At 37.4% G+C, this 19,042-nt stretch overlaps 2 protein-coding genes across 2 annotated transcripts in view; one reads left to right on the top strand and one right to left on the bottom strand.

Moving 5' to 3' along the window:
* Nucleotides 1-15,495, top strand: part of ccdc33 (coiled-coil domain containing 33) — a 31,015-nt gene extending 15,520 nt beyond the window's left edge. The window contains exons 2-10 of the mRNA XM_053512267.1: nt 8,253-8,437; nt 8,568-8,634; nt 11,900-12,095; nt 13,435-13,523; nt 13,841-13,972; nt 14,168-14,258; nt 14,518-14,642; nt 15,087-15,170; nt 15,260-15,495. Of these exons, the coding sequence (XP_053368242.1) occupies nt 8,253-8,437; nt 8,568-8,634; nt 11,900-12,095; nt 13,435-13,523; nt 13,841-13,972; nt 14,168-14,258; nt 14,518-14,642; nt 15,087-15,170; nt 15,260-15,391 (1,101 nt within the window). The 3' untranslated portion in view covers nt 15,392-15,495. The remainder of the gene's footprint in view (nt 1-8,252; nt 8,438-8,567; nt 8,635-11,899; nt 12,096-13,434; nt 13,524-13,840; nt 13,973-14,167; nt 14,259-14,517; nt 14,643-15,086; nt 15,171-15,259) is intronic.
* On the bottom strand, nt 15,306-18,413 carry LOC128541723 (cholesterol side-chain cleavage enzyme, mitochondrial). Its single transcript, XM_053512278.1, has 10 exons — nt 18,109-18,413; nt 17,536-17,691; nt 17,259-17,458; nt 16,933-17,136; nt 16,618-16,778; nt 16,337-16,503; nt 16,119-16,197; nt 15,835-16,026; nt 15,492-15,631; nt 15,306-15,394 (listed from the first exon to the last, which is right to left on the bottom strand). Exons 1-9 carry the CDS (start codon nt 18,393-18,395, stop codon nt 15,509-15,511), a joined length of 1,569 nt encoding a protein of 522 aa, XP_053368253.1. The 5' UTR covers nt 18,396-18,413; the 3' UTR covers nt 15,306-15,394; nt 15,492-15,508.
* Between the last annotated feature and the right edge of the window lie 629 nt (nt 18,414-19,042).

Genomic DNA, 19,042 nt, shown 5'->3' with positions numbered 1-19,042 from the left:
AACCCTTAGTGTCAATTATAGCTGCATGACCCACCTCTGAAAGGCTTTTATTTCAAGGTTATCTAGGGTGTCTCTTTCTGCATTAGCTCACTCTTGTCTCTCTTTTGGTGGGTCAGCTATACAATTCAACTGTGTAGATTAAAATGACATTGTGCCATAACTATTTGAATTGAATCACAGTATAGAGCTATACTGTTTCCTGTACAGATAATTCATTGTGTGTGTGTGTGTGTGTGTGTGTGTGTGTGTGTGTGTGTGTGTGTGTGTGTGTTGCTAATGTCTTTGTTTTATAGCATCCAGACTCCCCCTTGAGCCAAACGAACCGCTTCTCTTGTTGTAGAAGTTCCTCACACAGCGCTGGTGCTAGAGTAGGCAGACAGTGAAGACAGCACTTCCTTCACAGAAAACCACACCCTCCACAAGTCCTTTGAGAGAGAGTGAGTGAGTCCCCCCCACCTCCCCACACTCTCAACAGCCCTTTTCACTCCTCCCCTCTCAGACCACCACACCCTCCTGTAGACTGCTGTGAGTCACATCCATGCAGTTCTCTTCATCTCTCAGTTACATCTCCCTCTTGTATTCTTCAATCCTTCCTTCTCTTCCTGTGTCTTTTGTCCATTTTATAAAACCCCACCCCCCTGCAAGACACCCAGTCTCCATCTCCACTACTCCGCCCATTGTGGTTTGCGCATATCAATTATATTGATTACATACAGTGATAGAGATGCCGTGTAAAACAACCAATCTCTGTAATAATTAATATGTAATTGTGTGGGCGATTTGATTAAAAAGTTAAAATTGTCTCTTAACTGTATGGATAACCTCACTGTAAAAGATCTCTCTCTCTTAAACATACTTCCAACTAGAAAAGTCAAACTGCCCAAATAATTTTAAAGAAAGCTTTTCTCAAGGATACACTTAAAAATGTTATTAAAGGTGTAAATGGGATATTGTCTACTATGTCTGTATTTTTAGCACTAATTAGGGTGTCAAAAATGCATGCACATGCATACCCATGTTCCTTCAAATTTGTTTGATATTCTTATAATACTTCACCCTCAGACAGATTGAATATTCAATATTCGGCATTAGCCCCATATTGATTGGGAACACAGTGGCTGTCAATGGCTGTGCATATAAACCTGGTCAATATTCACTCTGAGTACACATTTTGAATTCATCAAGTCGCCTTATAGTGTATTGATTCTTTTCAGATTGAATGCCTTGAAAAGAATCTGCCCAATCCTTTTCCCGGCAATCTAAAACAATCGCAACTATTAAAGATAGAAATAAGCAATGAAAATTATTTCTTTGTCCATGTTTAAAAAATAGACAGTAAGGAAAGAAAGCAATGATGTTTTTTTGCTCCTTTTTAACTACCAAAAAGAAAAGAAAAAAAAAACCTGTGTGAACTAGCTTCCTCAAATAAAATGTTTCAGAAAGATTAAAAAGATCATGAAGCATTACTTGCCAAACATAATAACATAAGCCCATGTTGGAGCTCCGTCTTGCTTTGTAATAAATCATTTATGTATTTTTTTATTGCCATACATGTGGTTTTCCCAACTGGAGTGGCCTGGGGTTCAGATGTGGAATAATGTTATGCTGTCTTTGCCGACGATCTTAGAAATGACCCGTTATTTAAACACACATGCCTACTAACATATAGATATAGGAATTTGAGCTGTGCTCCTATGGGACAGGCAACTGCAGCAGTGTGAGGAGTGTCTGCTTTGCTGTTGTCTGTCCTACTGGCTATTTGGCCTCAGGGTAGAGTAGCACAGCTGTACATGCCCACAGTGACATCTAGTGGTTGGTAAGAATTTAAAGGCCAATGTTGTTTTATTGTCTTTCACAGAGAAGTCTTGCTTCAGTTTCTTTCTCTTTTGTTATTGTTTCAAACAGAACAATACAGAAACTTGTCTGAAAAACAACAAGAACCCTTTTTTTTTTCTCCTGGCACTTTTACATCCAAGCTGTTACACTTTCATAATTTCTGTCGTGGGAACAGGCAAGTTGTATGTTGTCGCACAAATGCCAAGCAAAACTCTGACCTCAGTTTAACTTCAAGCAAAATATCTGTTTTGGGATCTTGATCGTTTCAGCCCAATGATTATGAAGTATTCACTTTAGGTTCTGGATGTCATCTTGCTAATCCAGTCAAGTGTCCTCTTCTCATCGCACAACGCTTTTCATGGTTTCCATGCGAGACTATAACAATGCCAATGGGTACAGGTTCAGATCTGTCCAGCCAATTCAAATCGCTGGATTTTTGTACTGTGTGCAAAGCCAACACATTACCGGCCTTGAGAGACAATGACACTCAAGCTGGAGGGGGTTCTGAAATGTGTGTGTGTCTGTATTTGTGTGGGTGTGTAGGCATGTGTGTGAAGGCATAGCGTGGGAGGATGCTAGAGGTAGGAGGCAAGGTTGAAGCTATAGATCTGTGTGAAAGAAAAGAACACAGTCCCAGACTCAAGGCTGATCTTTGTTGAGAATCCCTGCAGGTGCTTTCATCAACATGGGCTACATCACTGTGTAACCTTACCGCAAAGAGTCTTTAGTCTCTAGACTTTCCATGCATTTATAAACCCATCCAGTTCTGTTGGTAATCCTAAAATCAGGCCTAGGATTGAAATAAATAAATTCTAATTAATGCAGAATTGAATTAAATTTTTATTTTACATTGATTTTGAAATAGAAATAGGCTTGGAATAAATTTGGAGTGTAAAGTCTCACTATCTATCCTGAGACATTTAAACTGTGTTACTGCTTGTGTTATTTACTGCTGAGCAGTGCTGGTAATGCTGAGCTCCTGGTCCTTTCTGATAACAGTCTCTTGTGACTCACAGGGGAAAGCAGCAAGAAACTGGTTTGCCTCTTTGGACTTCCTTTGAAGCACCAGGGATGCTGGTGTATCCGTTTACAGCAGCTCTGTAGTCAAGATAGAGAGAGAGAGAGAGAGAGAGAGAGACGTGGGGGGGGGGGACGCTATTGAGACATTAAAAAAACACCCTCTATTACTATCACTGCTTATGCTTATGCTCTCTTCCTCATGAACTCCTTCACAATCACATTCTGCAACATTTTACTTGTATTGTCTGTTCTCCTACACATCTCCTTCATCTTAACACACTCTGACCAGAAAGACATCAGCAGGAGTCAAAGGTTCAAGGGTGAATGGTTAAGGGAAGATGCAGATTATTGTGGAATATATTTTCCTGGTCTTTTGTGTTTGTATGTGTTTTATGGTTATTCGGTACTCTGTCCAGAGCAGTGAGAATGTCTTCCTGCTCTCTGCTGATATGCGCACTAGAGCCTAAGCAATTTATCAGGCAATTATTTGTTCCATTAAGTTTGTCTTTTGGGGTATGATTGCATTACTGAATATTTTTATTCCTCTACAATTATAGCTGTAGGCAGATTGCATTAGTTTTATGATCTGCATCTATTAACTCTCAATGACTTGGATGTGCTGGGATGTGTCCAGTTAATGGCTTTATAGGGGTTTATGGAGTACACTAACCTCCTCATATGTAAAAACTAACATACTGCATCAGAAAAGATGTCACATAATATATTACTGCACCATTAAGCATTCTATGATCAGGTTTCAATCTTACACACACACACACACACACACACACACACGCCCATCCCCCTACCACTACCCTATCAATTTTCTTAAGATGAGATGGGTCTAAGACCAAGCTCCACTTATTGCTTACGGCGTGTGTGTGTGTGTGTGTGTGTGTGTGTGTGTGTGTGTGTGTGTGTGTGTGTGTGTGTGTCAAGTTTTATTTAAAAAGGTAAATCCAATCCTGTGAAATTTTCAGGTATATCTAGCTAGAGGAAACTATATTCCTGTTGTGCATAAAAAACATGAAGTGTTTTTCTGCTCAGCTTGGCATGTGTAAATGTCACTCTCAGTGTAAACCATTATGCCATGCTTGTACTATACTTTGAGAAGGTCACAGAAGCCCAAAGGGAAGAGACGGGTGTAACTGGTGAATGTGTACCAGTAGCGTAAAATTGTGGCTTGCATGGTGCGTGGGGTGTCACACTTGTAAATTCATAAGTATCCTCATAACTAACTTTTAATAAAAGGATTAAAGGATGTCTGTGTTTAAACATTGTCTTAACACTTAATGAAATCCAGCCACATAATTTTACTTGTTTAAAATTTGGATGACTTAGTGAGATTTATATCCGACATCTGATTGTATGTAGCATGGCACAGACATGTGTGGGTGTGGCTCAAGGCATTTTGCCATCCTCAGGAGCAGTAGCAGTGATTTTTATGAAGATAATAATAATCAATATGTTTAGACAGTTACTACATAAAATTTCTGTGCATGCTCTCCTCATGTCCAGGTGGGTTTCTAAGTTCTTTGTTTTTCTCCAACTTCCAAAGCCGGTAAGTGGACAGGATATGATAAATTGCCCCTAGGTGTGAGAGAGTAAATGACCAACCAGCTGATATGATGAACAAACATCACATCCAGGTTGTGTTTGGCATCTCACCCATTGCATGGTTTTGTATTAACCAAAAACCATAAAGAAGTTCTTGAAATTGAGTCAGTTACTGGGTGTGTTTATGATTTATGTGTGTATGTATTTTAAACACTAGGCAATACATTTAACTATATTTATTATATTTACATTTGCTATTTTTTAATGCATTTGAGAACTATGTTGTTAAAGTGTTAATAAATTGCCAAAAATAACTCCTCTGCGGTTTAATTATTTTTCATAATATTTTATCAGTTTAGTTCTGATCAATATGTTGTGATATTTTTATTTTTTGCCATAGGCATTAAATGTTTAATGTAGAATATATATGAATAGTGGCTGGGGATTTTGCACCACAAATGTTTATTACTATGCATCTTATCCAGCAAAATGTCCTTCACCAAGCCTTCTGTCCTTGACACGCACATACCATTCACACTCATAAGCAGCGCCATACACAAATCCCACACAAAGCGCTGACCAGGCAGTTTACTGACAGGCCTTGGCCTAAACTAATAACCTAAACCAAACAATAGAGTGTAGATTGATTTAAGTCGTGGTAATGTTGTTTCAGGTTATTAAAGATAAATTAGGATCAGTCATTGTACCTCACGTGTTCATGCTCACACTTCAGTCAGGTCACTTTATATAATAAATTTAATTATAGAAGCTGTCTCACGCAGGTAAATTTTGCTATTTGCGAGCTGTGCCTAAAGTCAAATCCCTGCTATAGTATTTCTGGATTAGATCACAAGGTGGAGTGCAAAGGGATCCTCTCTACATCCTCTAAGACTCAGATTTTAAAAAAAATTTAAGATTTAAAAAGTAATGAAGAATGGGATGATATATGATATGACATGCAACTCAGATTCAAATACCAGTTATAAGAAGCAGAAAGCATGTCAACTGAAAATTTTGTACTGAACTATGCATACTGTATTTGTTAAATTATTAAATAAGCAAAAACAAACAGTGTGTTTATGTAATAATGCTGGGTTAAGTGGTGTTTTAAAATGTGATGTATATTTTTCTTCATTGCTTTGGGGCTTAAAGGAGACTTTGTTCAAGACATGAACAGAGCTTAGAGCTCATTGTTTCTCTGGTTATTAAAATGCAAAACTTTATGCCCAGTAATGTGCAGATGCCCCTTAAGCCACTGGGTCAGCGCCAGGGCATGACACCACACGAGCTCTGTGTGTCCGCAGTGGTGTCTGGCACTAAGATGTTACCTGCTATCCTTTCGGTGCTATAGGTTGTACGGTGGCCCTCATACCTTTTATGTGGGATAAGACTAGATGGGGTAGCCTTTGGTCCCCGTAAAAATGGGTAAGCCGTGGGTGTCCATGAGCCTGTCTCCAGTTTACTGTTATATAATTGCTAATCAATGTTATTTAATTCATATGGCAGTGGTTGTTGTGGCTGATTGGTGTATATCTTTACTTTTGAGATAGCAAAACAAGCCTGCACAAATGTTGAAAAAAATGTATCTTTGTGTATTATAGATAAGAAACAAAAATGGGTAAAATAAAATAAGTAAGAGACTATTACCAGGTGAAAATGTAACAAATACATATGAGCACTGGAAAAGGTAAAAAGGACTTGAGAAGGAGAAAGAAGGAGAAGGTGCAGACAGAGCCCAGGAGCAACAGCAAGGGATCCTCCGGGGACGTAGCCCTGTTCTGACAGGCTAATTGAGCTCTGTGTGGCGGCGACAGACTTGAGTCTGTCAGTCTTGTGAAGGCCCATTTGCTGCATTTAGCAGGCTGTGTCCTGAATACTGATGCAAGGATGACAGAGGCAAGCCTCCAAGCATAGAGCTCACAGAGCACAGCAATCAGCTTGCCACCTGGTGTCATATTACTCATATTCTTTCCCGGTCTGTCTGTCTATCTGACTGTCTGCCTATCTTTCTTACTCTCGCTCCATCTCTCTCTTTTCTGGTAACTGAACCACTAAATGTGACATGTAAATGTGACACTAAATGTGACATTTAAATAATAATAATAATAATAATAATAATAATAATAATTCAGTGTGATTTAATGGATAATAATAAACATTTAATTAGATACTTATTTATGGGTTTTTGTTAATTACTGCCTGTCTTTCCTTCCAATGTTCTCAGATCTCTCTTATTTCCTCCACACTTCTCTTCTTTTTCTTCTCTCTCAGATGCAGTTTGCAGGAAAGATGGAATTAATTATTAATCATGAATTAAATCAGAAATGTAAAAAACACATTAGGAATCTTTGCTTGGCAAAAAAGTCTAATACATAAAATATGGCTACTGTGTTGTGCATAAGGCTATGTCAAGAGTTTTTCTTTGCACGCCTGACAGATTAAGTTGTTACAGTAAGTATTTGCATCTATGAAAATGTACCATTTATGACTAGATATCTCAGAGGTTGCTATTGGCTGTGTCCTCAACGCATAGAAAGGTTTTTGGGTTTGTTTCCCCACTGTCACTATGCAACCTACAACCTTCACTCATATTAATCTCATTGGTGGTGGCCATTCACTTAAAGAAACGTAACACTGCAGTGGGTGTGCTCATGACTAAACCAAGAGAAAAAATATGAGAGACAAAGTCATCACTTAGGAATAGTATTTATGGTTTTCAATCTAAATTATCAGAAAGTCAGAATTACCAAGACTAAAATGTAAAATCTATATATAGACAGTTGAATTAATGGATTATTGATTTGTGTCATGGAGGGAAGGACATCTTGTATTCAGAAGTTAACATTTGTCTTGCTGTGCTGCCAGCCAGAGTCAGAATAAGGAACAAGGCTTTCACAGCATGATCACAGAACCCGCTCATCAATCTTCTTCTCCTTTTGTGCAAACAGACCATTCATTAGCAGATGATGAAGGCGGGGCAAGGTCTTTCATTGGGCTTTAATAATTTAACCCAGCTTTAAAGTGCCTTAATTGATTTATTTTTCAGTTTTTCTATGTTTCTTTGCTAAAAGAAAAATGCCTTCTTTACAACATGTTACTTGTGAAAAGTTCATTGAAATGCAGTCCAAACACAGATAAAAGCGGGAAGTCATTGCGGTTATGGGAGTTGCTAAGCAAAGCCTGTGTTGTAGAAACAGCCTAGTGCTCTTTCTCTTACCACACATAATGTTTATGAATCCCAAATATAATGCAAAGCTCTAAGGAACCACAGGTCCTTCCTGGCAGTACACAGGTATGATAAAGAGTGCGTAGACTGATGGTGGTAAAGCTGACAAATTTTGTGAATTGCTTATTGATTCTTTCATTTACAGTATCTAGATTGTAAAGTTTTTCCTAGATTAGCATATAATTTCTGCACAGAGAAGGCAAATACAGCGGTGTTTGTTTAAAAGGGCTGGGTTTTATATATATATATATATATATATATATATATATATATATATATATATATATATATATATATATAGTTTGAAGTTGCAATATATCACCATAATACACAAGTAAAAATAGTTTCTTGCAACTAAGGCTGAATTTGATAACAGGTTTAAAACCTAGTAGAAGATGTCTTTTCCAGTATATAGTTTTACATAATAATAATAATAATAATAATAATAATAACTGTATACACTATTTGTATGGTCATTACTGTGCATTTCATCAGATGTAATTCAAGAATAACGAACTTTCTACACAGTGTATTTGCATTTGTACATCATTTACATCTTCTTAGCAAACGGTGATTATTTAATGATTGGCTTATTCTCTGTGGTTTTGTTTAGCGTCAGAGGGATGGATTTGATTTACCCTCATATGATGCCCTTTCAAAGATCCTTCCAGAATATCAGCATTTCTTCAGGACACCTGATGCTCCTCAACAGAGCAAAGGAGAGCCAAAGGAACAGAAGAAATCCAAGAGGGCCTTAGAGCTCAACCAAACATTCGAAATCTATTCCCCATGTGAGAGGTAACCTGCATCAATTTTAATTTTAGCCATACTTACTTTTATTGTAATTTCACTCTGAACTCTTTTTGTTTACATTATTGCCATTTAAATAAAAAATATATATAATCTTGTTCTTTTGGTGATATTTCAGACTTCCAGTGCCAATTGTTCAGGGTGATGATCTACGTACTGCAGAGATTACTGAACACAATACAAAAGTAAGTTTTGCATAATGCACCCACTGTGAGAATTAATACTCCAGTACAGCTCCTATAGCTCCATCTGTAAACTCCCTGTCAGATGAGGACATTGACTTCTATCTCACAAATGTTGGTGCATAGGATTTGTAATATATCTAAAAATATGAACATTTTTGCAGACCTCCGGTAGAGTCTCTAAAGAGATTTTATCTTTCATAGAAGCAATGTATGTCTGTCTCATTTTCTTTGTCACCAGGGAAATACAGCCACTGCTTGAATAGATTAACATTTACACATGTTCCATTATGCAGCAGCATGGATAAGAATATTGATTAAATTGAAAACATTGCTTTTTTACTAATATTATTCCTGTGTTTTGGGGAAAGAAAAAGAGTTAGCCACAGGCAGCCAGACTGTTTAAACCACCAAACACCAGAGGTAGAAATGAAATGGAGAGAATATATTGGCATGACTTCATCAGGCACACAAAAAGAAACAGAGTGAGTGAGTGAGTAAGTGAGAGAGAGAGAGAGAGAGAGAGAGAGAGAGAGAGAGACCCATGCATTTTTCCTCAAGCTAAGTTCTGTGTGGGCTGTAAATGGCTTCTGGTATTCTTTCTTCTCAACTCTCTCAGTGGGAGCTTACTGTTTGTCTCTATCCTTCTTTATCCTTTTTACTTTTTTATTTTAACAAAATGATATGGCTTTGCACAGGCTCCTCATTAGATGCCACCCCTCCACTTCTTTCCTCTTCCAGTGAATCCCTAGTCTCCCATCTCATCATCAGTCATGATTCTCACCTTGCTTCTGTGCCCTTTCAATTAGGCGCTCAATTTCATCCAGAGGACCCAGGGGAGCTGCCTCCACACTGGCCCAGATTGGAATCTCCTAATCACATGTGTTCTTTCCTCCCATCCCTGACCATCTTCTTTATACCCACCCACCCCCGCCCCCTTATCACAATGATGGGTCCTGAATGATAGACAGGGCTATGAACTAGTATCTACATGATACCAAGATCTAAAGTCAGACAACAGCAGGGTTCACCATACATAATTACTGCCACACCTGTTGAATCAAGAAAATAACTTATTGAATATGTAACTCAGAATATGGCTGACAAAGTAAGGCATGCTAAAATATCTTAAAAAGCAATACATCATGCCACAATCTGAAGAAAATAAATAAAAAACAAAGTAATATACAGGATATCAGTCTTTAATTTTTTTTTAAAGCCATTACCCACAAATAGAGAAAATTTTGAACAGCGGTGAACCTTCCCAGGTGTGGCCAAAATTACTCCAAGAGCACAAAGATGACTCATCCAGAAGCTCATAAAAGAACCCAGAACAGCATCTAATAAACTGCAGGCCTCACTGGTCAGTCTTTGTGTTTCAACAATACGAAAGACACTGGGCAAAGTGATAGTCGCTGCTGACCATTAAAAAAAAACGTCTTTGAGATGTCTCCAAACAAAGGCTCATCTCACATTTACCAAATTTTTTTTTTTGATAAACCTCACTTTGGCCAAATGAAACAAAAGTTTTGAAAGGTGTGCTTTCCGTTACATCTGGTAAAAAATAGCATTTCATTAAAAAAAGTAAAAAGAAAAAACATACAAAGAGTCTAACATGGTAGTAGTTGCTACATTTTATGGAACAATGAATTCTTTGCCCTCCAGATAATCCTGAGAACGTCCAGCTTGTGACCACAAACTTGGGTAGTGCCGCAGGAAAATTATCAAAAAACACACCAGCAAGTCCACCCCTGAATTGCTCAAAAACAAATTAAGGTTTTAGAGAGACATAGTCATAGTCTGGACCTAAATCCAATTGAGATGCTGTAGCACGACCTTAAACAGGATAAACCCTCCAATGTGGCAGAATTAAAACAACTCTGCTATGAGAAGTGGGCCAAAATGCCTCCACAGTGATATGAAAGACTCATTGCCAGTTATTGCAAATGTTGACTGCAGTTGTTGCCACCAAGGGCAGCACAACCAGTTATGAAGTTTTATGAAAGTAATAGAGGACAATTATTTTTTTCACAAAGGGACAGGGAGGTTTGAACTGTTTCTTTTTCTTATTAAAACATTGTGTATTTTTTTCATTTTGTATTTACTCAGGTTATGTTTGTGTGATATTAAAAGTTGTTTGATGATCTCAACACATCAGGAAGGGGGCACATATCTGTTTAAGGCATTGTACATCACAGCACAGTAAAATTATTTATTTGCATAAAGAACTTGTTCTATAACTGGGGTCAAAGTGCAGGGCCAGCCATGATACAGGAGCCATAACCAGCTGAGCTACCGTTTAAAGCAACTGAAGTAATTAAAGTCAGGGTTTGAATGGTTTAGGCAGAAAAGCACCTGCAGTTATTTAAAATGTGTATGAGGTTTGCATGATCATGTTCTTACGTACTCATGGTATTTCCAGTATTTCTAAAAATCACAGAATATTTCAACTTACATCTTTAAAACATAAATGCATTTACACAAAAAAAGATTAATTTCCTAAATGAAAACAGATTTAAAATATTTTCAACTTCTCTTTTTTATGATATGTTATATAAAACATTTATGTCAGCAAATCAGGTTTAGCTATGCTGTCCTATATAGAAGGGATTTGGCTTTTTATTTTTACATAAACAGATATAGAAATTATCCTCTTTTTCTTTTTTTCGTAGGTAGACTTCATTGCATTCATGTCCCACTTATGCTTCAACATGATTATAATGATAATACATGGATGTTAATTAGGCAGACATGAAGGCAGCTGAGACAAACACACCATAAAAAATGACTGGTGTTAATCCTGTTATGGCAGTGTGGAACATGTTCCAATCTAAATTCTGTGTTTGTATTGGACACATAAAGGGTCTGAGGACACCTACTGAATAGGGTTTGTAACTACAATCTGCTGTTTGGAACTATTCCAATGTTTAAAATTGCTAGTGTGAATAAGTCAAATGTTTTTTATTATTATTATTATTATTATTATTATTATTGAAATTTATGATGTTCAATTTCCTGGACAATGACAAGCTTACTGTAAAGAGAATTATTTTTCTTTTCAATACTAAATCATATTTAAGTTTGTGCCTTAATGGAAATATTTCCATGCATCTGGGGAGCATTGCCACAGTGCTCATGAGTAATGCACCTACACTGCTTCAGACCTTCACCTGTGCAGGTTGTTGTATGATAAAAGGGCTGTGGATAACATTTATCTTTTTGCAGTCCTTTTTAAATCTAGACAAATATTAATTTCTTTATCCATCAGGAACTGGAGAAATATCGTTCCGCCATGTGTAAAATGGCAGAGGACATCCTCGCTCTACGCTCTCAGGTGGCCAGTCTAGAGGAGCAGAACAGCCATCTTCGTAGTGAGCTTTCCATGAACCAAGACCTAGGGCACACGCTGCTCAATGACACTGACATTGACGTCATGACCAAGGCTGAAATTGCAGACAGAATAGGTAGAACATTTTCTTTTATACAGTTTCTTCTGTCAATGTCTACTAACTAACAAAGTTTACTTTTACTTTTGTCTTTTGGTGTTTATATAGTTGACACTTATATATTATATCTTATATACAGTATATTCCAATACTGTAAAGTCATGTTTATCCATTGCACAGTATCCAAAATATATGCACACTGAAATGCTTATAATAAGGCTCAGGTAAGTTGCTTATGTGTAATGGAGTAAACACAACACACATAAATTGCTTAAACAGCCTTAAATTGCACACAAAAAGAATGTTGCACTGATGAAGAGTAAAGTAACTATTCAGCTTTTGAAAAAGTGTTCCATTTTAATTGGAAATGAACCAGCCTACAGTAAATGAAAAAGTTATTATCTGTTCATCAGGCTGCTCGTCCATGGTTGAAAGCCATGATTACATTAGCCAGATGGCAGTTGTGAGTGTGCTGGATAACTGCTTACCACTGTTACCTCTAAAAGAGAGCCTTATTAATAAAATCATGATTTCATTACTTTTACAACTCTAATATTGAAACATTTTCCCTACAGTAGAATGTTGCTCTATGAGCTGGTGTGATATTTCAGAGGAAAGTTGAAGGTACTCGGTGGATTGTGCCGTAGTTTGATAAGACTGCTCATTTAGCACTCAGAGACTGATAAGCAGTCAGGGCTTTATCTCTAGAAGGACAGTGTCTGAAACATAAACACACACAGGTATTCACAAGGTTTCATAGACTTTTTAAGGTCATCCAAGCTAGTCCTGACGCAAATGGAGGAATCAGCAGTGTTTTTTAATGTTATAGATGGTCTTGACCTCTTTATGCGCCTTTGTCTGGGCTCTTTTGCTATAAAACATTTCTAAACACTCTATTTTAATGTTCATGAAATGACACCAAATTTATTTTAACAACAGTAAATTAAAAGTATTAGAGTTATTTGGTAAAGGGTTTTCAAATGTTCTTTTTTTCTTTCTTTTTCTTAAACGCAGAGAGTCCTGTACAATAAACTGTAAACTGTGAAACTCCCTTAACACAGAATATTTACATGAACATAAGTCAATATTTCAAATATTATGTTTGTTATTATGGTTGTTTGTTATTATGGGATAACTATTGGAAACATGCATTTCTTTAATTATTCCTGACATTATGTCCAATTTGCATCTGTTAATAGGCTTCTTGTTTTTTTCCTATTGCATTTTTTTCTTATTTTTCTTCTTTCAAGTGACCAAATTTACAGGTTATCTATAGGAACTTGCTTTTAAATTCAATAATAGCCTTTTCGCCTTGAATTATTTGCTACTGTCACTGATCCACAGTTTTTTCTTTAAGTTTCTCTAAAGTGCAATCTAGCTAGTGAGAGTCGTAAGGTTGCAGATCAGAGGGATAAGATCCAGCAGCTTCAGAATGAGCTAATCAGGGTGAGTTACAGGCCTCTCTTTGACTTTCAATCTGATATTGCTTAAACAAAGAGCCGGTAGGGCTATGGCCATTTACATGGATGGCTTCATGCAATCTCAAATGCATTATCCATTGACTGCTTGCTATGCCTTTGTTACTCTTACTGAAAAGATGGGAATGCTGCTTTGAATAATACATCAATAATTTCTGCTCAAGGCCATTGATTGATACAGGTTGAGTCATACAGGTTGTGTTTACAGTATGTTGTATTTTCTAAAGTACAGCAAACATTCCATTAACTGCTCCTGCCTAAAAGATCCCCTGTTGTTCTCTGTAGAAGAATGACAAAGAGAAGGAACTGGTGCATTTACAGCAAACACACCAGCAACAACAGGCTGTGCTGCAGCGCTACCAAGGACAGATAAAGAAGCTCTCAAATCTGGAGACTACAGTACGCCAACAGGAGAAGGTAATGCCATGCTTCGCTCTGAGGTAAACTACATTAATCTTCACATTATACTTTATAATCAATATGAAGTTATCATAAGATTATTATATAATCTACGCTCTGATTGCTGTATTCTATTTGGAGGCATTTAGAGTTTTTTGGGGAATGTGTTTTCTGCTTCTCTAATACTTGTGTTTCTCATAATTTCTTAATGAGGTTATTGAAAGGATGGAGAAGGTACTGATGACAAAGCTGGCAGACAGAAATAAAGAAAATGCAGAGAGGAGGAAGGTTTTAAAAGCAAAAGGTGGGTCTATATAGAGTACCCATTGCATATCATATGGTCTTATTTTAGTTTGTAATGATAGCAGATGCACTTAAATTTTAAATGAGCACAATGATGGTATTGCAGTTCATTCTATGTCTAATGGAGTAACGATTGATTTGTGATTGATTTCCTGCTATAGAGTCAGTTTATCAGCGAGATAATGATGAGGCCTAGATCTACAGCTCTAGCAAGAACATAAGACGAAGAAGTCTATTAATATTTATGTATTTATGTGTAGATTCAGATAAAAGGAAAACAAGAGAGATTGAGTCCATGCTGACCGCAGAAAACTCTCGCCTCAGAGAAGAGCTTGAAAGACTTCGCCAACAGCCACAGCCTATTATCATACAACAACCTGCACAGGTAAACCTCTCTACACAAACTTAGGCTTAGGGGGTGACGATGCCAGAACTTTCACTTTAATTCCAGTGTCAAGTGTACTATAGAAATTCTAAATTAACAAAATCATAACTAATCAATCAAATAGAACACATATACATGCACACAGTGATTTTTTTATGTTGTACAGATTACAAGAACACAGTATTCTAGTCAATACACAAACAAAGCAGTCAAATCTATCAAGTAGTAATAATTGAACTCTCATTAAAACATTTTAAAATGATTAAAAAAAACGTTTCTGACAGATGTCTTCATTAGCTCACATTCATTTATATAGTTAATCTACAGCCTATCATTACAACATAATACCTTACAAAATTATCATAAAATAACTAGCACCCGCCTTCGAGAAAGAAAAATAAGTGATGTATTTATAGCTATATGTGATGTTCTGTTCAATTCCAGCAGCCTTTTGGAGACATTGAGAAGCTCAGACTGTTAGAACAGCTAGAGAGGGCAGAGGCTTCCATCCGTACATTAGACAAACAGGTGTGTTTCTCACAAGAATAGCTCACTTTCACAAGAACACAAATGTCGAAATAAAATTTTCTGAGAGCTGAGACATTGTTGTCTTGTAGCTGGAGCAAAATGCCAAGCAGTGGGGGAAAGAAAAACAAGACTTGTTGACCAGACTCAGTGAATACAATCATGGATTTGCTCAGACATCCACTGATCAGTACACAACCTTGACCAAACGTCTGTCCATGTGAAGGCTGAAGGACATCAATGCAGAGAAATAAAAATAGAATAAATATATCCAAAGACATGTCTTACAATAAAATGTTATGCAATTAAATACTTGTCCATTACCTTCTGGAAGGAGTTTGTCATTTACTGTTATGTAAAGGCTTTATAGTTAACAGAATGGGTTTTTCAGGGATCAGTATAAGCTCAAACGTGCTCCTCACTTCTACTTGTCTCTGCTTCTCAATCCTGAAGTTCTCCAACATCTGTAAAAGCCAGAGTACAAGTTACAGATTTCACATTCACAGAAGCATACACAATCATCCTTGTAAGTTTTTTTTTGTAGAGCAAATAATTAGGAAACTGAATAATCAACATAGACAAATTGCATATATCTCAGCTTGCCATAGTTCATATAATAGAATAGAATAGAATAGAATAGAATAGAATAGAAAAGAATAGAACAGACGTGGATGAGGAAGAGCTGCATCTCAGTTTCTGCAATTCTGCGCCCAAGGCATTGACGCGGCCCAAAGCCAAAGCCCAGACTCCTGAAATAATGGCTTTCATTCCTTAGCCAGCGAGAGGGCAGATACTGCTCTGGTCTGGGAAAGATGCGATAGTCCCTGCCCATAGCATACAGTCCCAGCTGCACTAATGTCTAGGAAAGACATATCCAAGGTCACTTATATCATTTTACATGCTGGTTACTTTTTTCTTTTTTTTTACTTTATTCAGGTTATTGTGGCTCACCCCAGATGGAATATGGTAGTTTTGGATAACAACATCTTGAGTGATGTATCTTTGCAGGCTTACTGCTACAGGGTGCAGCCTTTAGAGAAGATGGGTTACAATTAATCCATTTGTATCATAATGGTATTTTTTATTACATGCAATGATTTCTGCTAATATATATATATATTTTTTTTTACAACAGCATGAATAGAAGCCTTAGCTTAAGCTCTCCACACCTGAGTGTCTCTTTCAGAGCACCTTTTAGCAGTGGCACCATTTTGAGCATCTGCATTGTGTCTCCCAGCGAGGCAGTGCGAGCTGCAATGACTTCGGCCCTCAGCTCCTCTTGGAGGTCAGGGTGACGTGCCAACTCATAGAGCGTCCAAAGAAGGGTAAGGGATGTCTGAAACACAGTATACATCATTAACGTGGTCATTGCTTAATTAAAGCATATTTTGTGCATCTGTTTGATCTTGTTTTTTTATTTCTTTTTCACATCCTTTACAAATGTTCCTACTGTATCTACGCCTCCAGCCATCAGCTCAGTCACACTGGCCTTGATTTCCTCAATGGACAGCCGGTCAAGCATGAGAAGGCTGGCCAGCACTCCGGGATATTTATTCTGACCTTCAGATTCCTTCCTCAGCTGCCTGTAGATGTTCTGAATACAGTGGTCCGCTATTGTGGCCCAGAGTGCATTAGGTAAAATACGAAGAGATAATCAATAACATTAAGCTGTCACACATAATACTATTCATACTATTGTTTCACTTTTATATGTAGTGGGATATTAAATCTTTTTTTTTTTTTTTTTACTCGGAAACCCTCCTACCTTGGTTGAAAATACCATCCCATGCTTCCACATGGTCTTTCCAGGTTTTGGCTCCAAGCCGCCTTAACATGGAAGGGGGGATGTAAAGCATGGGGGAGGTGGTCTTAAACATAAGAGTGATGCAGTCAATAAAGTGCTGAGCATCTGGATCAATGTAGTCGAACAGCAGCCCCAGACGTTCACCATACAATACTGCACTCACAGCTGAGGCACAGACACAGATCATGTCAGCATTCAAACAGTAAACTATGCTTTTCTTTTGAGCACAATTCATAAGTACTATTAATTACTATTGCTAATCATTTATATAGTGCAATACCCCTTACATTCTAGAGCATACTTGAAGAGTTCATGAGACAGGTCTGTGGTCCATTTGTTCTGTCCACTTCTTTCAATCTTTTTATGAACTCGAGCAACAAAGTCCTGGCTCACCTCATCCAGTAGTGGCACAAAGTTCCCCTGCACCTTCGGCGAGATTACCTCACGGTTCAGAATGACTCTGTTGGATCGCCAGTCTTCTCCATCTCTGAACAGGCAGAGAGAGTGACTTCACACTCAAGCATATGTAATTAGCAACCAAAAGCACAATATTGGGAATCATACTTCAAAAGAACACCATATTTGCGATTTCGAAAATCCCGATAGGAAGTCCAAGGTTCCACTCGGAGCCTTTTAGGGTAGTGACCCTCTGCTTTGAATAAGATGGCAGCATCCTCAGGGTTGATTATATTCACACTTTCATAATATCCAATTTTCTCCCTTTGAGAATGAAATATGTATTATTCAAGATCATTTTAATACATACAGAATGGTAAGACATTACATTTACACAATATTGCTGTTCTCATAAGCAGAGTTGGTTTAAAATAGTGGAAGAAAAGGAGAGGAAAAAACATATTCATCTATTTAAAGCTATTTCTGCGCGTAAATAATGGTTACCAAAAATCTGATAAAATTGTTTTAACTTTATTTTGTCTTTCTACAGAACAAGTGAGAGAAGTGTGACAACCATTATTAATAATCTACCATAAATTATCTTTTTTCCATTCAAATGCAATTCTTTTTACCATAATGAATTGAATTATATATAGAATTATAATTATATATATAGAATTGCAGCAAGTCCCTATGATGATAAAGTCACATTTATATCACAGCTTCACCTTAATTGTTTACCTGTAAATGGGCCCAAATGTGTTGAAGTTATGCACCATAATGTGATGGATGTTCTTAAATCCATTCAGTTTCCAGAAGGTGTAGAGGTTCCCCAAGCTGTTTTTCCACATCCCAGGTATCTCATTGAAGGGCCTGACAGTAGAGCTGCTTTCTGGATATAGTGTGTCTCTTGTAACAGGCATACTTGCGTTGTGGCAAGCTCTTACCTGGCATGGTCCTTCCATCATAGCTAGAGATCGAGCCAGAGCACTGCTCCATGCCGTGCACCTCACCACCATCATGCACATACTCACCCACTCGGTCACACTTCAGTTTTCCACACAGACCCGGCAGCTGACAGGTGATGACTTCCACTTATGCCTTATTACTGACAGGCAGCTCATGTGTGTTTCTCTTGGCTTTCAGGAATTGCCAGAACCAGAGAGAGAAAGAGAGAGTGGCATAGCTGGCAACGGCAAAAACAAAAAGCTTTGCCAATAGTCCTCTGCCTCTTGAGTCCTCTTCCCACCCACATACATTCACTCTTTCTATCTCTCCTCACTACATTACTCTCAGGGACAGAGAGTTCGCCTGCTCAGGGTGTTTAGTTTTATATGCACCTCCTTCCAATGCTTCAAGGTTAAAATATCAGTTTACATTTTACATCCATAAATTAAGTTTTAAAATGCATTAATCAACTGACAATTAGCTCCATACAAAACATTTGGTTTCTTTATGCTTTATTGAACCTAGGTATCAAGTGTATGACAAATCCAGCTGTATTCCTGATTTCAAATTATGAAATAAAAGAATGATAGTATAAGAGAACGGAAATTAGCATTTAATAAAGTACACATTTAGCATTGTGATATAATAACTACCACAACACATTTCTGTAATGTGGACTTGTAATGTAAGTTTTTTTATACTGCTTAGGCCCTAGTTATATTGATTT

This window comes from Clarias gariepinus, chromosome 2 (assembly GCF_024256425.1).
Source record: "Clarias gariepinus isolate MV-2021 ecotype Netherlands chromosome 2, CGAR_prim_01v2, whole genome shotgun sequence".
Taxonomy (NCBI): domain Eukaryota; kingdom Metazoa; phylum Chordata; class Actinopteri; order Siluriformes; family Clariidae; genus Clarias; species Clarias gariepinus.
The sequence above is the reverse complement of the archived record's forward strand: the minus strand, read 5'-3'. Positions and strand labels throughout refer to the sequence as shown.

What these genes read in the sequence shown, in the direction of transcription:
- LOC128541723 (XM_053512278.1), bottom strand. Translation starts at nt 18,395, where the DNA reads ATGTGCATGATGGTGGTGAGGTGCACGGCATGGAGCAGTGCTCTGGCT. An exon ending in CTTCAAGTATGCTCTAGAAT is followed by an intron (nt 17,137 to 17,258) that starts GTAAGGGGTATT and finishes TCTGTGCCTCAG; the next exon opens with CTGTGAGTGCAGTATTGTAT. An exon ending in GGATGGTATTTTCAACCAAG is followed by an intron (nt 16,779 to 16,932) that starts GTAGGAGGGTTT and finishes GGGCCACAATAG; the next exon opens with CGGACCACTGTATTCAGAAC.